The sequence below is a fragment of the Papaver somniferum genome, chromosome 1 (assembly GCF_003573695.1).
Source record: "Papaver somniferum cultivar HN1 chromosome 1, ASM357369v1, whole genome shotgun sequence".
NCBI lineage: Eukaryota > Viridiplantae > Streptophyta > Magnoliopsida > Ranunculales > Papaveraceae > Papaver > Papaver somniferum.
In genome coordinates this window covers 122691261-122709543 of record NC_039358.1, presented here as the reverse complement: position 1 = coordinate 122709543, position 18283 = coordinate 122691261, and the positions used below count along the sequence as shown (strand labels likewise).

Here is an 18283-nt window from a genome sequence, read left to right as displayed (position 1 = left end):
TACATTCCAGTCCGAAGTTAACTTGGAGTAGGATAGTGTCTGTAACGGCTTAATACAGTGTGGTGTTCAAATATGGATTAGGTCCCGGGGTTTTCGGCATTTGCGGTTTCCTCGTTAACAAAACTTCTGGTATCTGTGTTATTTCTTTTCCACATTATATTTGTTTATACAATTGAAATATCACAGGTTGTGCGTAAGTTCAATCAATTGTGAATCCAACCTTTGGTTGTTGATTAAATTGATTGACACTTGGATATTGGTTTTTGATACCGTCCAAGTTATTTCTTATATTCAATCGGGCTCGCAAATTCCTATTTGTTTGATTGCGGATTGAATTGAGAAATAAAGATACAACTCTTTGATATACTTTTCTTAAGATTGAGTCTGACTGTCTAGTTGATTCTCTTGAAAGTATATTGGATTTAGTCCATACAGATTGCTAAGCGAAATATTGGGTGTGGTTGTTAGACCCCCGCTTTTTCAAGATTGATCTTGGATATTGATTTTGATATCGTCAAACTAGTCTTTTATATATTCAGGTTCTTGGAATTTATTATCTTGACTTTATTATTGTGAAAATAAATAGATAAACTCTATATACATATTGACAAGGATCTTTAAGTAGGTCTACTTCCATTTGTATTGGGTTTTTCCATACAGGTTGCCAAACGAAAAAGCTAGTGGTGTACTTGGTACCCTTTCCTTTTCACTTTAATTTTCGTATTTAGTTATTATTATAGTTATAATTAAGTAATTGCACTTATACGTCAATCCACCTTATGCGATTCCACAATTAGTTCGATCTCAGATTTTAACTACGTACCAAGCCACACCATGCTGAATAATTTTTTTGGGAGTTGCTGATTTTGTAAGAATATATAAGGCATGTATGTAGAAGTTGATATCTAAAATATTGTGGGGTATTCGATACACTCGTCATTTCGTGGGCTATGATCCTTACATTGATATTCACTCAATATTCTATGTACAAGTTCTTTGCTGCAACCATTTGCATGAAAACACTTTAATTAGTCATCTTTTGCGATTCAGAGGATGATGATTCTGGTGAGTGGATTTTCTTGAGATAAATATTAGAAAATAATTGTTGCATCATCAATTTTGATGTGCTTAAGAACTTGGAGTATCATAATGATCGGGACTAGAAGAAATTATTTTAATGTGATTAGTTAACAAGATTTAGTTGAGATATGTTGGTTAAAGTTTTAATTATTTTTTCATTCAGAAAACTATAAAAAGTTGTAGTGGCCCACTATGACAAGGATGCAAGTGGCGCATAATGATTACGCATTACAGAGTTGCAGGCCAAGTCAGTGTGCAGCCAGGATGGCGCGACACTTCGTAGACTGTCAAGTGATAAGAATGGCACAACCCCACAGGGCCAATGAAGTGCAAGGGTGGCACTAGATTGTAAATTCATTTGGCTAAGTAATGAAGCTATTAGACGAAACAATGAAGCTTCATTAAGTAGAAGGCAAGATAAAGCCAAAGTTGCAAGATGCAACATGCAACATGCGAATTGGCATGTTGGCATGTGGAATGTTGGCATGTCCATGGAATTGAGTTGGCCCAAACTCAAGGATGATGCAAGCATGTAGAATAGACTAAGGATTAGTCTATGCATTAGTTAAAGGCTGGGCAAAGCTTGAAAAATGCAAACAAGTTGGTAATGCAAGAGTTGCATTGTTGTTAGGGCTGCACAAGACCCGCCCACGATACCCAAACCCACCCGTACCCGCTAAATCCGTGGGTTTTTAATCCATACCCTCCCGTTGTGGGTGCGGGGTTGGTTATGAAAAAGAAAAACCCGTTGTCTGTGGGTGCGAGGTTGGTTTAAGCTAATACCCGCCCATACCCGCCCAAAAAACCCGCAGATTATATACCATTAGATAAAACTAATCCTAGTCGTCCATTATGAAACCCTAATACTAGTAGATAGGATAACTGATAACCCTCATTCACTTTCTACACTCTTCTCTCTGTTCGGCCTCTCCTCTTCTTCTTCCTCAGTTATTCTTCTTCACCTACGAACGACAATTACCAGAAATCTTCATCAGAAATCGACAACAACAACTTCGAATCTTCACCAGAAATCGACAATAATCGAAAAATCAACAGATTCAACACTTAATCTTCATATGTGAACTTCCTAGATATGAATATTTTGGGGGTTTTGGTTTTTTTTCTCACTTAATCAAGGAGAATAGAAGTTACTCTAAATACTTGAATATAAAGCGGGTTTAAACCCGTTTAAACCCATACCCGCCCAACCCGTAGCGGGCGGGTAACAAAACCCGCCTGCTGTTTGTGGGTGCGGGGTTGGTTATGAAAAAAAAAAACCGCATTCTGTGGGTGCGAGGTTGGTTTTAGCTTATACCCGCCCATACCCGCCCATGTGCAGCCCTAATTGTTGTTGTCAAGCTAATTGGCAAAGTGAAGCATATATGATGCATGAGTAACTAGAGTGAGCTTAAGGAGCTGGCCTCGATGTTTAAATCATAAGGATTGTCCGTGCATGAGTTTGGAATGATAAACATGCAGGGCCAAGAGAGCTGAACGTTGGTGCAAGACAGAATCCAGTATGGCACAACAAGTGTGCAATACGGCTCAAGTGATGGTTAGGAGTTGGATACTGGCTTTGCGAGCATGCCAATGAAGTGATACAAGATAAAACAGTTATAAAGGAAGTTTATAACCATGTGGAGTGTTCATAACCACCAAGAAAAGGTGTGGAAGATTTAGAGAGAAAAAACAAAAGACTTTCGTTGTGCAATGCCTTATGAGTGCAGGCAGATGCGTACTTCGATACAAGTATGCAAGGCTGAGTGATTTTGGGTGAAGATGATTCACTGAACCACAATCATTGCCGGTCATGTCCCTTGAAAATTTTAGGCGATTAAATGGGTGTGTGACAGCAGGTATCAGAGCTGTGTTAGGGGACACAGTTGTTGATTTTTCTCTCTTTTACTCAAGTTAATGTCATTTGTTTGTCAAATTCAGTGAAGAATTGTTTGGGTTTCACTAGTATGGAGACTAGAAGAAATTAGTCTTGTGTGGAAAGATCAATTGGAATGAACTTTGAAGCTTGAAGTAGAAACAGGCTATGAAAGTTTATGACAAAGGTGTCAAAATTCCTACCCAAAGTGTTAGACGAACGTGCAAGAGTTATTGAAAACCAGGTTTTCAAGTGATTGCATGACAAAACTGAAGAGTATGCTGACTTCTATGGTGAAAGTCAGGTGTTAAAGTTCATGTTTCTCACAAGTATGCAAAGATTATGCATTTGGAATGCATTCTTTCGTAGTATTATCTGTATCGAGTACATTACAAGTTGTAATGGGAATTTTAGGGGAAGTTCCTGAATACAAAGAAATTGATGGTCTTTACAGTGGAAAAGTAGATGAAGAACATGTCTATGTGATAGATTGAAGGTGCTTTCATTTTAGCAAGTTGATGGAAGATTATAGTTATCTCTCTCGAATGCATGTACCTTGGTGGTAATGCAAAGTCTGGTTGTGAACCAGCATGTTTGTGGCAATGTGATGCCATGAAGGAAGAATTGGATGGCCAATTCTTATCTAGCATAAATCTTATGGAAAGGATGAATAAATAAGAGCAAGTTAGGGGAAAACCAATACACCACTGTCTTGCGTTTGCAAAAAGTTCTTCGTTGATGCTAGATGCGCACAAGGAGTGTGTTTGCACCTGGTTTATGAGTGTGATTAGTATGCTTGGACAAGGGAGTCCAAAGACTTGCATTTGATCATAACCACAAGCGGATGTTCTTGTCGACTGCAAATCAACAATTGTTGCTACTAAAGTTGATTTTGGCGAAGGGGAAAGACAAGAGTAACCAGTTGTGCATGGGCAGTAAAAATGAGTTCCAAGTTTGAAGAAAAATGCGACATTCTTGCTTCATGGAACGTAGGCAGTGGCGCCTCATTTACAAGGATTATGGCCTTGTTAAAATTGTCCAAAGTGTTTATCCGATGAAGTCATTGAGTGATATGACTTTGCTGAGCTCTATGGTGATGCTCAGAATCACCAAGTTAAGTCTGTTCCAGTTGTGCAAAGGTGCACAAGTTTGTGTCAAGATTTGGGTGCTAATTGGCATAACATGTATGCAATAGTAGCATGCGCCAAATGAGATTTGGGCTTGGCCAAGATGCATGATGCGGTTGGAGATGCAAGTTAGACGAATCATAGATACATGGAAAAAGAAGGACAAAGTAATGGTGATGCATAAGAATGGCATGAGGTCATTTTTGAAGAAATCTTCATGAAAGCTAAAGCAAAATGATAGCATCAGTCTAAAAGGAGCATTCAACTAATTGCCAATTATAGTGTGCTTCATTATGGGAGTCGCATACGAACGTTGATAGTTGGAAGAGTGCATGTGGCAAAGTAAATTGCCACGTTGGGGACAGTAGGTGTTGTCTCGCTTCCTTTGTTGCTTAGAAGCGAAGATGAAGTCAGTATTGCAAGGATTGTTAGGTCTTACAATTTGCAATCAGTTGGCGCAAGTATTTGCTCAAGTTTGAGTATACTTTCAGTTTGGGTCGAGTGGACCTTGGTGTTGGAATGAAGTCTCTCTATGTAAGGTAGTAGTGAATGAGGGTATTTGAAGTGAAAGATCTTGCCTCTTTTGTTAAAAGTAAAGCTAGTTCGCGTGGAAGATGCTACATAGCATATTAATCCAAAATATGCAATAGAAGATGCTGAAAGTGAAAGAAGCAAATAGAAGAGTTGGTGGCATAGTCGAGTTTGCTGCTGAGAGTTATGTGGAAGTGCGAAGGCATTTGGCAGCGAAGGCATGGAGTAACGCAGCAAGAATGAAGATGTAAGTCCATCAAGTATTTGAGTTAAGAGTAACTCATTGTTAGGAAGAACATGATGTTGTTTTTCCGCCACGTTAAAGCGTAGAAGTTTGAAAGAGTAAGTGGTGCTTAAATTGCTGGTTTCAAAGGCGCGTGAAGAGGAACCTAGTCTAGCGAGACAACCGTAAAAACCCAGGTTTCCTAAGTCATGGCTAAAGTCATGCATTTCAATCAAGGTGTAGTGACAATGCAAGCAAAGAACATCAAGGTGCTAGTTATTTGGCATACAAATGGTGCAAAGCTAGGAGGCATAATCTACAATATGATTTGGAGGCCAAATCTAGTGTAAGTTTTGTTATATTGCTGAAGACAGCAAAGGCTATGGATTGTGACGCATACCAGAGTGGTATGGAATCATGGCATGCATACCTTAAGGCATTGCATGATTTGGCGTACGCGCATATGATTGAAGAACACTTAGTCTACAGTAAGGCATGTTGAATTGCAAGAGTGCAATGTCAGTCGGAATTGAAGGCAGTAAGTTAAGTTATGCATATCATGGTGATATGTTGGTTGTTTGGCGTGTGCACTTAGGCACAGAATGGCTTGGAGAAAATATTTATGATGCTGATGCAATCGAATGAGGACCATTGGTTTAGGGTTAGCCAAAAGATTAGTACTCTCGAATTTCAGAGGAGTTCTGAAAATGCATGGCGTAATATATCACAAAAAGCATTTGGGTACTGATATGCGATTGTAATGGGAGTTTGAGCGTAAGCCAATGTGACAACATCAGTGCAAGTCAGTAGGATCAATGGAAAGGCAGTAAAGCTAAGTGATGGCATAAAGTACTAGGAAGAGAAGTTTTGGCAAGGTTAAAGGCCAAACAAACTTTGCTGATTTCTGAGAAGAGCTCAGAAGCGTACAAGGCCAGAGAACAAGTATATTGAGTATGCTTGGTTGCGTTCAACGAGGACGTTGAACGGATTAGGTGGGGAAGGTCTATGACAGGGATGCAAGTGGTGCATAATGATTACGCGTTACAGAGTTGCAGGCCAATTCAGTGTGCAGCCAGGATGGCGCGACATGCGTAGACTGTCAAGTGCTAAGAATAGCACAACCCCGCAGGGCCAATGAAGTGCAAGGGTGGCACTACATTGTAAATGCATTTGGCTAAGTAATGAAGCTATTGGCTGACACAATGAAGCTTCATTAAGTAGAAGGCAAGATAAAGTCAAAGTTGCAAGATGCAACATGCAACATGCGAGTTGGCATGCGGCATGTTGGCATGTCCATGGAATTGAGTTGGGCCAAACTCAAGGACGATGCAAGCATGTCGAATAGACTAAGGATTAGCCTATGCATTAGTTCAAGGCTGGGCAAATCTTGAACAATGTAAACAAGTTGGTAATGCAAGAGTTGCATTGCTGTTGTCAAGCTAATTGGCGAAGTGAAGCATATATAACGCATGAGTAACTAGAGTGAGCTTAAGGAGATGGGATCGATGGTTAAAGCATAAGGATTGTCCGTGCATGAGTTTGGAATGATAAACATGCAGGGCCAAGAGAGCTGAACGTTGGTGCAAGACAGAATCCAGTATGGCACAACAAGTGTGCAATACGACTCAAGTGACGGTTAGGAGTTGGTTATTGGCTTTGCGAGCATGCCAATGAAGTGATACAAGATAGAACGGTTATAAAGGAAGTTTATAACCATGTGGAGTGTTCATAACCACCAAGAAAAGGTGTGGAATCTGTTGGCTTGACAACACAAAAGGTGGCAGTTGGAAAAGCAAGCTGGCGGTTATGGAAACTACCTGATAGGACACATGGATGTTTCATGCGTGTGCAAGTGTTGTGCACGGTTTTGGATAGTGAGCTTTCTGTATAAATAGTCCTAAGGATTGGGAAAAATCATTAGGCTTACATAAAGAGAGTTTTGTAGACATGTAGTCTCATACTTGAGAGAATAAAGGCATCACCAAGAAGGTGATGGCCTGTTTTGGTCCATGTGATGGATTGTTTTGTATAATCTTCCTTAATGCAATGGAATGGGTTTATTGTGTTAGTTCTTTTTGTTCATTATGTTGATGGTCTTGTGTGAGAAGTGTTGAAGTGCATGGCAGAACCTCTTATGCTTATGGGGACATGAAGAGTTAAAGAGAAAAAAGAAAAGACTTTCGTTGTGCAATGCCTTATGAGTGAAGGCAGATGCGTACTTCGATGCAAGTATGAAAGGCTGAGTGATTTTGGGTGAAGATGATTCACTGAACCACAATCATTTCCGGTCATGTCCCATGAAAATTTTAGGCGATTAAATGGGCGTGTGACACCCACCAAGGTACTAACCAAGACATAAAGGTAAAATGAAAGAAAAATGAATTAAATGAAAATAAACTAAAATGACCCATTTTTAATAGTATAAGTTTGCTAGATATATTTATCTAGAAAGATAAATTAAGTGATTGTATTACATAAACTAGGATTGGTTTCTAAAATAAGAGAAGATTGAGTAATTAGGTTGAGATATCTTAAGCATATAAACAAAGACATGGTGAGTAAACCAGGTTGGAGATTATTTACATAACCTGATACTCCTTGGATACAGCTGCTAAAGGCTATGTACATGCACAATGGAAACTTATGGAACGTCAACAAATCTCAAGGATCCTCGAGTACATGGCAAGCTATCTTATCTGTCAGATTTGAGCTTAAAGCACATACTAATATTTGGAAAGATTCTTGGATCCAAAATATAAACTCTTTTCGACCTGAACTCAATGTAGACCTATACAATATACAGACTTTTAGTTAATTAATGCGAATTAGTGGAAGTGGTGTCATGAGATGGAATACTGAATTAATATGATATTTTGTATTGTGCTACCACCACTAATTTTATTCTATCCATTCATAACATAAGTAATGATGACAGATATAGACTTACTCATGCTGGTGTTTTTGCACCAAAGTATTTTGAGAAGCTACTCATGGATGATCATGGATAATGTTCTAGTAAGAAAAATGATGTATTCCCTTGGAAGAGACTATCACAAGTCAAATGTATAGCTTCAAGAGTTCAAGTTTTCATATGGAGCATTTTACATAATGGGGTTGGTTATATAAATTCCATCAACATATTCATTCCACATGTCGACCCATATAGTTATTTCTGTGAGGACCAAGACGAGACATTAGAGTACCCATTCTTCACTGTCAACGAGAAAAAACAATCTTATTTGATTCATCTTTGGGAATAAGAACTGAAGATATTGCGAAAAGGTGTATTAGGGACTTGATGGCTAACTGGCTTGGTATGCATGGTAGATTGGGGATATTTTATAAGGGAGCTAACTTGTTGCCAAATTTGGAAATCGAGGAACCTGAAGGTATTTGAGAGTTAATATTTACTATTCATATTATCCTTTTCGAGTCCATTAGGTTATTTAATTAGTACTTCGATTCGGAAGATCAAGGTCAAAGAAGAGTTTCAGTTCCTATCATAATTGATAGTACTCATACTTATTGGTTACCTCATCCAGCTGATAGTATAAATCTCAACTTCCATGATGCAGTTAAGGACCATAAGTTTGCGGCTGTTGTTGATGAATGCTGACGCTGAATTCAAAGATGCAGCTTCAACAACTATCAACCAAAGTGACCCTCTAGTAGCTGAAGTAAATTATGTTTTTTTTTTTTTTCCTTTAAAACTGGTAAAGAGGATGCAGTATGATAACATAATAACACATGGAGACTGCCAGCAAGTGATTAACATTATGAACCAAGAAAATTCGGCCATTCCTTGGAGGATTAGACGATTGATTGAAGACATTTGTGTGCTCTCTCAACAGATCAGTGCTATCAGGTTTTGTTTCATTGAAAGGGATACTAATTCGAAAAACATCTAAATAGATTATCAATAATACTACAAGCTTTAAAAGTCTATTCTAGATAAACACCTGTTGGATCCCAATCAATCAAGTGTGCAATAAGTTATCACAAAGACCAGGGAAAAGAATGAAATCTTCTTGTCTTCAATCTTCAAAGTACTTGCACATACAACTATTTACTACTTGACTCACATGACTAGCATTAATTTTAAGGTATGTATTTATTTTTAATATTATAATCATATAATATTAGTTTCTTTTTTTTTTTAAATCCTATGAAACTCTTTAAGTTCCCAGGGCTATATAACTACAAAATAAATAGACGAGGTAAACTACTGAAAATTAAACAATTGAAATTGAAGAAACAATTTAATGAGGGAATATCTAGTTTTTCAATAAATAGTCCTTAAAATATGTGCGGTTACGCCTTAAGAATGAGTGATGTGATATTCCAATATCGCAGATGTGTCCAACGTAGCATTGCCTGATATAATTTATGTAGCCATAACATAAACTACACAATCTCTGAACTCAACAACAAGAATAGGAAAGAAAAAAACAAGCAATGTCACAAATTAAAGAGAACATGAAATGAGAATTTTCGAAAACCTTTTATTTGCACTGAAAACCCTAGTTAATTTAAGGTGCAATTAGTGCCCATTAAGTAGAGAATATTTTTGATCAATGCAATAATTTAAAATCCGAATTAATGATAAAAAATTTCATATGAGCAAAAGACAATCATGCACATTAAAATTGATCTGGGTGTATATTCTAAGTATTCCCACAAAAAATTCCCACAACAACATAAATCCAAATAGAATTAACTAAGATTTTGATTCTTTTCTTAAAGCTATTCTCCCAAAACTCCATAAACATAATTTATAAAAATAATTTCTCTAAGATAATTTTATTTTCTCAATCATAATTACACAAAAAATTGAGTGAGAGTGCTGATTGTTCTTTAAAACATTAATTATGTCAAATATCTAACATAAATTTTATTATAATTCTTTTTATAGTTAACTTTTTTTTTGTCACTGATTTAGGGATTTAATGATTATCTTATTATGTCCGGCTATATATAATAATTATGTATAATTTTATAGGCTACGTGAAATGATTATAAAGGTATGTTTGATTAGCTTAAGGACTTATTTTACATGGGTTACGGTAAATAAATAAATGAGATATATTTAAGAGAAGCCAAATTTTTTTAGACAGAAAATTGCAAGAAATTATCTGGTGGGCAGTTACTTCTACTAATAATAATAAAATACCATCTCAAACCGAGGCGGAGTGGTAAGTTTATAATTACAATGTGGATTTGATCTGGGTGACGGAAAATAATTCATCTTGCAATTACTGAATTCTGTTGATAAATAGGTGCATCGCCGTACGTCAGTCGAAGATTTGGATGAAATTTCAACGCTCCTTGAGGTTCCTTGGTGGCTGAACAAAGGTAGTAAAGTTATCAGTGCTGGTATGACCGGATGGATTTTGTGGGTCAGACATCACAACTATTGAACTTTCTATTATTGAGGCATAGTCCTATGCATATGTCATATCAAGTGGTTTGCCACTTTTTCATCCACGATGGGTATGACAAAGTGGCAAACATATGGAAAATATACCACTTAGGCATACGAGGTGGAGTCAGAAGTGAGCGATAGGGACTCTATCGCTCGATGGTCTTAACAACGCTCGTCGGTAAGAAAAGCGTCAGCGCTAGTCTTTCCATCGCTCGCTGTTTTGAACATTGCTTAGTTATTTTTCATCCAACAGTCAGAAATTTCACCCCTATAAATACCCAACTTCAAATTCATTTCAACACACACCAGAATTTCTAAATCTCTTTACCATTTCTCAAACTCACACAACTTCCATACTTTTCATCACGCTTCCAATTTTTCAAAGAGCATGTCTGAAAATATCAACATGGTTGAGTTCATAGAAAACCAACATGTTATCGAACATCAAAATAGTTGTTTACCGATCCAATGTGCAAAATCAAATAAGAAGATGGAGTCCAAAATTTACTAAGATGAATGTATTTGCAAGAATTATGTTTTCTTTTTAGTCAACTCCCTATCGTTGGCGTTGCACTCCAAGCCATGACATTTTGGATAAACATACTTGTGAAATTTCAAGAAGAAACAATAAAGCTCTACAATAATACAATTGCGTTGTCACCTCTTCAATGTGATCAATAAGGAAACTATTAAGTATGTTGCTTTAGTAATCCAAGCGGGTCGAAACATGAGGGGCGGTGAAACCATGATGGACATTGAGCAAAGGAGCCGGGCGGAATGGGGCGACATCAACGGAAAAGACTTCCAATATGAAAGTTGTTTTGAGATTTTAAGAGTGTTGAACAAATATAATTCAATATTTATGTTTTAATTTCTTAACTGTCAACTTAATGCTAAATAGATGTTTTAACATTTTTTTAACTTTATTAATTAAAATTAAAATATATGACTGAATTAAGAATTAGAATAAGCTTAATTTTTAACAATTCGAGTCAAATTTTCATCATAAGCAAGTGTGTTTTTTTGATATAAATTTCGAATTAATCATTAATATTCATTCTACAAGACATAAAACTAGACAATGATAATCTAAAATATAGACTTTAAAAATAAAAATCTGGGATAATGTTCTTCATCCTGTTTATCTTCTTCATTTCACATAACTTCCAATCAATGCGCCCATGAACTAGTTTCCTTTGTTTATCTTCTTTGCCTTCAAATTTGCTTTGCCTTGATTTTCCTTGCCTTGAAGGCTTGAACTCTTCTTTGCCTTTTCTTAGTTACACGTTTGAGTTGGTTAATATTCAAAACTTGAAGACTTCTTTGCTTTTTACCTATTTCTTGATAACTATCACGTATCTTATGAACAATACCTTCAAGTACTACTCAAGAAAAACCAAGTTGCACTGCTGAACCAAGTTGGGTTTGAGATTTTACCATTTGAGAAAATTTTAGAGATTGAGAAAGAGAGGAAAAAAAAAAGTAAAAGTTTTGGTATAAATTTTATGTTTAAAAATTATCTATTTATACGCGACAAAGAACTAGCGGTTGCCGCTAGACATTCCGTCGAGCGATGTTAACTTTATATCCAGCGGTATAATCTTCATCGCCGGTGCTATTGACAATATCATTCGCTAGGTACACTATCACTCAACTGTATTCTCATAGTGTGTTGCCATTCCACCAGATATGACAAACATAACTTTTTGACATGGTACATGGGAACAGGCCTGAGTGTGCATCCAACCCAAGGGAATCTCAGCCTGGTTCTATTGTTGATGAGATGAAAAATATCCTTTACTGACTGTTATGTTTGACAATAATCAAGTGTTTAAGGTGGTAGTTATGGTTTAATGTGCTCATGTATCACCAGTGTTTCGTTTTAAGCTGTTACAAACTTACGATTCCATTTTCTTGCCTCCTAGTGGAAGTGTTTGTCAATCCATGAGCTGCGGTGAGCTTTTTTTCACCAGTAATTTTCCATGTTTGATGGAAGATTTGGATCACACTGTTTACACATAAGATTTGGTTTTTATTTTATTTGCATGAAAATGTACAGAATTTGACACAACAAAATTGACGCTACACATAGAGTGTGATACAAGATTTATAGAAATTTCGTCCTTATCCTTGTCTTGAAGGCTGAGGGGTCAGATATTTCCCAAGGAGGAGAGAGCATTTCCAGAAGGTGTAGGAGCATCTGTGGGGCACCCGGTCTGGCCAGGCTTGGGCTGAAGATGTCCTTCAGTGCCATAACCTTGGCGCTTGTAATCCTCCAAATCCGAGTACTTGACATAAGGGCTGCTCTCTAGTGGCAACAACCCCCCCCGGCAACCTTCCCTTTCTGCATCTGCTGCTTCCGTCTGTTCTTCACTTTCTAGCTTTCGTGGCATCTGCTCATTGGTGCTCGCCATCTTTTCTAGTTTTTTTTTTTCTCTTTGTTCTTTTCAAGGATCGTGCTAATTATTGTTTCTTTTTACCTAGTAGTGATCTTTCTGACTTGTTAAAAAGCTCTAACTTGATAAATTTTGTCTCGAGAGGTTTGATTTTTAAAGATCGAACCAAGAAAAGAAAAAGAACTGTGGTCCAAGAGTTTTCTATGGATACCCATGTTAATCTGAGAGATTTTACTAAATGCAATTGTTGATCCATTCAAAAGGCAGAAATAGGGAGCCAAAAATGTGGACACAATTTGAAGCTCTAAAACTTTTCCTACCTACTACTAGTAGGACTCTAGGAGGATTTATGAACATCACATGTTCGTGGTTTTAGATTTACTGTTGTCAATTGGTTTCTTCAGTTACAATCCAGGATACCTTAGATGAGAACTACTGTGCACCCTTCCTTGAATGCGGTGGCACAAAATGTGGTACAACATTCCTAATAATGCAACAGCTTTTTTGGGATAACTTGTCAGCTGATCTCAACTAAAACACTCCATACACAAGATAATCGACTTAATGACTCCCATGATACACCTATAGTTAAACCATAAATGAGCATGGCTCGGCCATTTAAATCTCTCTCTCATGTCTGTTTCTTTACAGACTACACAATTTAGAGAGGAAGGGGTCACCACAACGTTTCATTAATCCCGTCCAAGCATCCTAACAGTCTTTTGTATTACGGAAGCTGCGTATTTTGACCAATCACAAAGGGAGCTAGAGAGGCAGTAGAAGAAAATTAAGTACGGAGAGGTGAAGATGTCAGTGAATCCCATACCTTACGGGCGCGATTGAAATGATCTATCGGTCTCAAATTTGCGATCTAAAACCATTTCCATCCTTGCAGTTCCCCTTCTTTGCTTTCACAAACTCAACTAACAAACCCCACACAATCAATTATGCCTTGGAAGTTGCTCCACCTTTCGAAGTTCCAATAACACTTTCAAACTTCTTGTTCTTCTGTCTCTGAAACAACTGAAACATAATCAGATATACAATGGAGCCACAAATTTCACCAGAGACTAGGAATTCCAACACCAATATCTTGGAAGAACTTGAGTTTCTAAGTCAGTCACTCTACCAGTCCCATACAACTACTACTACTACCACAAGAAGAAGAACTGCCTCCTTTGCTCTTCCTCGAACTTCAATTCCCACAAATTCGCCAGCCGCTAACATACTCACATCAAAAAATGAGGAAAATAGGGAGATATCTCAGTCCATGCGGATTTTTACGTCCCCATGGCGATCTAAGCCGAAGCTTGATCATGATCAAAATGATGAGAAAAACGAACTGCAAGTTTCAGATCACCAAGAGATCAAGATGCTGGATGAAAAGGTCGTGGGTTCGGCTGAAAAGAAGGGAATTTGGAAATGGAAGCCAATTCGAGCACTTTCACATATCCGAATGCGGAGATTGAGCTGTTTGTTCTCTATTGAAGTTGTCAGTGTTGAAGGTCTTCCAACGTCGATGAATGGGCTTCGTCTTTGTATTTGCGTGAGGAAGAAAGAGACTAGAGATGGGGCAGTGAAGACGATGCCATCCAGAGTTTCGCAAGGAGTAGCTGAGTTCGAAGAGACTTTGTTTGTCAAGTGTCATGTCTATTGTAGTACTGGGAGTGGAAAGCAGCCGAAATTTGAGCCTCGCCCTTTCTTGATTTATATGTCAGCTGTTGATGCTCGAGAGATTGATTTTGGAAGGGGTTCAGTGGATTTGAGTCTTCTGATTCAAAAATCCTTGGAGAAAAGCCTTGAGGAGACGCGTGTTCGGCAGTGGGATGCAAGTTATGATTTATCAGGAAAAGCAAAAGGAGGAAAACTTGTTCTGAAACTTGGATTTCAAATCATGGAGAAAGATGGAGAGTTGGGAATTTATGGGCACACTGATGAAGGATCCAACTCAGGTAGTAGTTCTTTGAGTTATTTTGGTCGCAAGCAATCAAAATCTTCTTTCAGCATTCCGAGTAGAAGGATGTCAAGTAGAATGGCCGTGTCGATGAGTCCTTCAAGTGTGGGCAGAGGAGTGGATTTTGATGCCATTGACGACTTCAGTTTTGCTGCACCAGCTGTCTTTCCTCCAAGCTCACCATTTTCTCAGAAATCTGAAGAGCCTGAGATGAATGTAGAAGGCCGTGATCTTCCGGAATTCGACGTCGTAGACAAAGGAGTTGAGATTCGAGAAAAAGGCCATGCCAACGAAGAAGTGTCTGAAGACGATAGGTCGGTTACAAGTGAGGTTGTTAAAGTAGTAATGAATGAGCAACTCCACTGGACAAGATCGAAGGACCTTGACTTGATTGCTCAACAGATCAAAACACTTGAATCTATGATGGAGGATGAAAATTCTGTCAATACAGAAGAAGAAAGTGAATCACAAAAGCTAGATGAAGATGAAGAAACTGTAACCATGGAATTTCTTCAAATGCTCGAGGAAGAGGAGCACGATGAACAGAAGGGTAATCAGCTGTTGAAACCTGAAGTATCTGAAATTATCACAGAAACCACAGAAACAGATTCCAAAGTTCTTCTACCAGATCTTGGCAAGGGACTAGGCTGTGTAGTTCAAACAAAGGATAGAGGCTATTTAGCTGCCACAAATCCTTTCAACATTGAGTTCTCAAGAAAAGAAACCCCGAAGCTCGCAATACAGCTCTCAAAACCTTTGATTCTTCAATCACAGAAATTGATGAGTGGGTTCGAGATGTTCCAACGAATGGCAGCCATTGGACTTGAAGAACTGAGCTCTGAGATGTTAGCATTAATGCCTCTGGACGAGTTGGTTGGTAAAACTGCAGAACAAGTAGCTTTCGAAGGAATTGCTTCCACAATCATCCAAGGACGGAATGCAGAAGTAACTACCTCTAAAGCTGCTAGCTCCATCACTGCATTAAAAACCATGGCCGCAGAAATGAATGCAGGCAGAAAAGAGAGGATCTCAACAGGAATCTGGAATGTAGATGGAGAACCAGTTGCTATAGATGAGATTCTAGCATTTTCAATGCAAAAGATAGAGTCCATGGCAATCGAAGCTCTAAAGATTCAGGCAGAGATGGCAGAAGAAGATGCCCCTTTCGATGTTTCTCCACTCTTTACTCTTGGCAACAAGAAAGACCTGCATCGGCCCTTTGCCTCATCTGTCCCACTCGAGATTTGGCTGAAAAATAGAAGTCTAACCACAGCTGAAGGTGAACAGGAACTCCCAGCTACAGTAACACTGTCACTAGCTCTTCAACTAAGGGACCCATTGAGGCGATATGAGGCAGTAGGAGGCCCAATGATTGTTTTGATTCAGGCAACACGTACAGAAGCTACACCAGGGAAAGATGTTGGTGATACTGTTGAAATGAGATATAAAGTGGTGAGTTTACATGTTGGGGGTTTAAAGATCAGAATGGGAGAGAAACGGCATATTTGGGATGCTGGGAAGCAACGGTTAACTGCAATGCTGTGGTTAATGGAACATGGCTTGGGGAAGCCGGTTAAAAAAGGGAAACCCGTAACGTCGAAGGGGATGGATTCGTTATGGAGCATCTCTTCGCGTCTAATGGCAGATATGTGGCTCAAACAGATGAGAAATCCAGATGTTAAGTTCCTAAAACAGCAACTAGCTATGATTAGGTCATAGTAACTTTGTAAGCAATAATAAGTAAGTAACTAGACAGGAAGTTTTATAATCATATGTATGATCAAAATAAAACAGTAGGCTTTGTGATAAATGTTATATTGAACTGCTAAGTAATGTAGCCATCTAAAGAAAATTTTGGTTTTACCTTCCATACTTCACTTTACGCAATAATTCAATCTCACCTTACACTTCCTATTATGAACTGCACCAGAGATGCGCATGCGGTAGTGTAGGGAGACCACCTAAACTACTTATTTCTTGTTACTAATGGTGAATGCGAAACTACATGATGGTAATTCAGAACATAATACGTGAAAAAAACAGCTCAAATCGCTTACTTGCAAACTCCACTCAAGGCGATAGTTGATGACAGAATCCTAGTTAGTCATTTCTTCAAACACTTATCTTACTTGAGTATGGAGAGATCCAAACCTCGGTCTTAAAACGGGGATGGGAGCCATTGAATTAAGGTATAAACCCACTTATGAAGATAATTATTCCACTTCATCCATACTAAATTCTTCCATTAAAAGTATTCCACAAATTTCTGGTAGAAATCTCATTCTCATCATAGGTATTTTTGTTGCACAGAAGAAGAGAGGTGCCATACATCTGAGTTCTGAACAACTAGGAACCAGTCAGTGAATTTTGTCAAGCATCCAAATCCTTACCCGAATACGTATCCAGGGTTCAATGAGAAATAAGAAGAGATCTTTACTATTTAGTCCAAAAAATCCGAACCAGATTACTGGCTGGTCCAGCGGGATATAACAATTAATGGCTAGTCCAATAAAGTTTAAAAACATGTTATTTTACCTATATGCCCTGGACCACGTGATGTGTACAGTTTTCGTCCGTTTTCTTTTCATTTTTTTTCCAGTTGCATTCTCTATCTCTTCTGCAACCTAACTCTCAATTGAAAAACGCAAACTGCTTCGTCTTTCTTCACATTCAGAAAACTGCTCCCGTCTCTCTTCTGCAACCTAACTCAATTAATCACCATTATCAGAAAAAGATCGAAAAATCACCATTATCAGAAACAGAAACTGCTTCTTCTTTCAGTATCTGACCTAATGCATAATGTTTTATGCATCTAAAAAAAACTGATGCATAACCAGAAAAGTGAGAAAAGTAATGCATAAGACATTATGCAGCTAAAACAAAATAATGCATAATGTCTTATGCATCTAAAAAAAACTGATGCATAACCAGAAAAGTGAAAAAAGTAATGCATAAGACATTATGCAGCTAAAACAAAAATAATGCATAATGTATTATGCATCTAAAAAAAACTGATGCATAACCAGAAAAGTGAAAAAAAAGTAATGCATAAGACATTATGCAGCTAAAACAAAATAATGCATAATGTCTTATGCACTAAACAAAATGATGCAGAAGACATTATGCACGTGCATAAAAATCCATAAATCAGAAAAGTGAAAAAAGTAATGCATAAGACAATATGCAGATGATGCTCCTGAAGCAAAAAGAAAAAGAAAAACAGCAGCGACAACTACTAAAGCAAAAGGAAAAAAAAGTGACAAAGGCTGCTACTCCTTCACCACCAGCAAAGGGGAACAAAATAATGCATAATTGTCTTATGCAGCTAAAACAAAATAATGCATAATGTCTTATGCATCTAAAAAAACGGATGCATAACCAGAAAAGTGAGAAAAGTAATGCATAAGACATTATGCAGCTAAAACAAAATAATGCATAATGTCTTATGCATCTAAAAAAAAACTGATGCATAACCAGAAAAGTGAAAAAAAGTAATGCATAAGACATTATGCAGCTAAAACAAAAATAATGCATAATGTATTATGCATCTAAAAAAAACTGATGCATAACCAGAAAAGTGAAAAAAAAGTAATCCATAAGACATTATGCAGCTAAAACAAAGTAATGGATAATGTCTTATGCACTAAATAAAATGATGCAGAAGACATTACTAATGG

General features: G+C 37.6%; 1 protein-coding gene across 1 annotated transcript; it reads left to right on the top strand.

Annotated features, from left to right (window-relative positions):
• The first annotated feature begins 12758 nt into the window (after positions 1–12758).
• Positions 12759–16469, top strand: LOC113299046 (protein PLASTID MOVEMENT IMPAIRED 1-like). Its single transcript, XM_026547971.1, has one exon. It carries the CDS (start codon positions 13698–13700, stop codon positions 16323–16325), a length of 2628 nt encoding a protein of 875 aa, XP_026403756.1. The 5' UTR covers positions 12759–13697; the 3' UTR covers positions 16326–16469.
• Positions 16470–18283: the final 1814 nt, after the last annotated feature.

Bases quoted from the DNA above. Each gene is read 5' to 3' on its own strand.
- LOC113299046 (XM_026547971.1), top strand. From the start codon at position 13,698: ATGGAGCCACAAATTTCACCAGAGACTAGGAATTCCAACACCAATATC.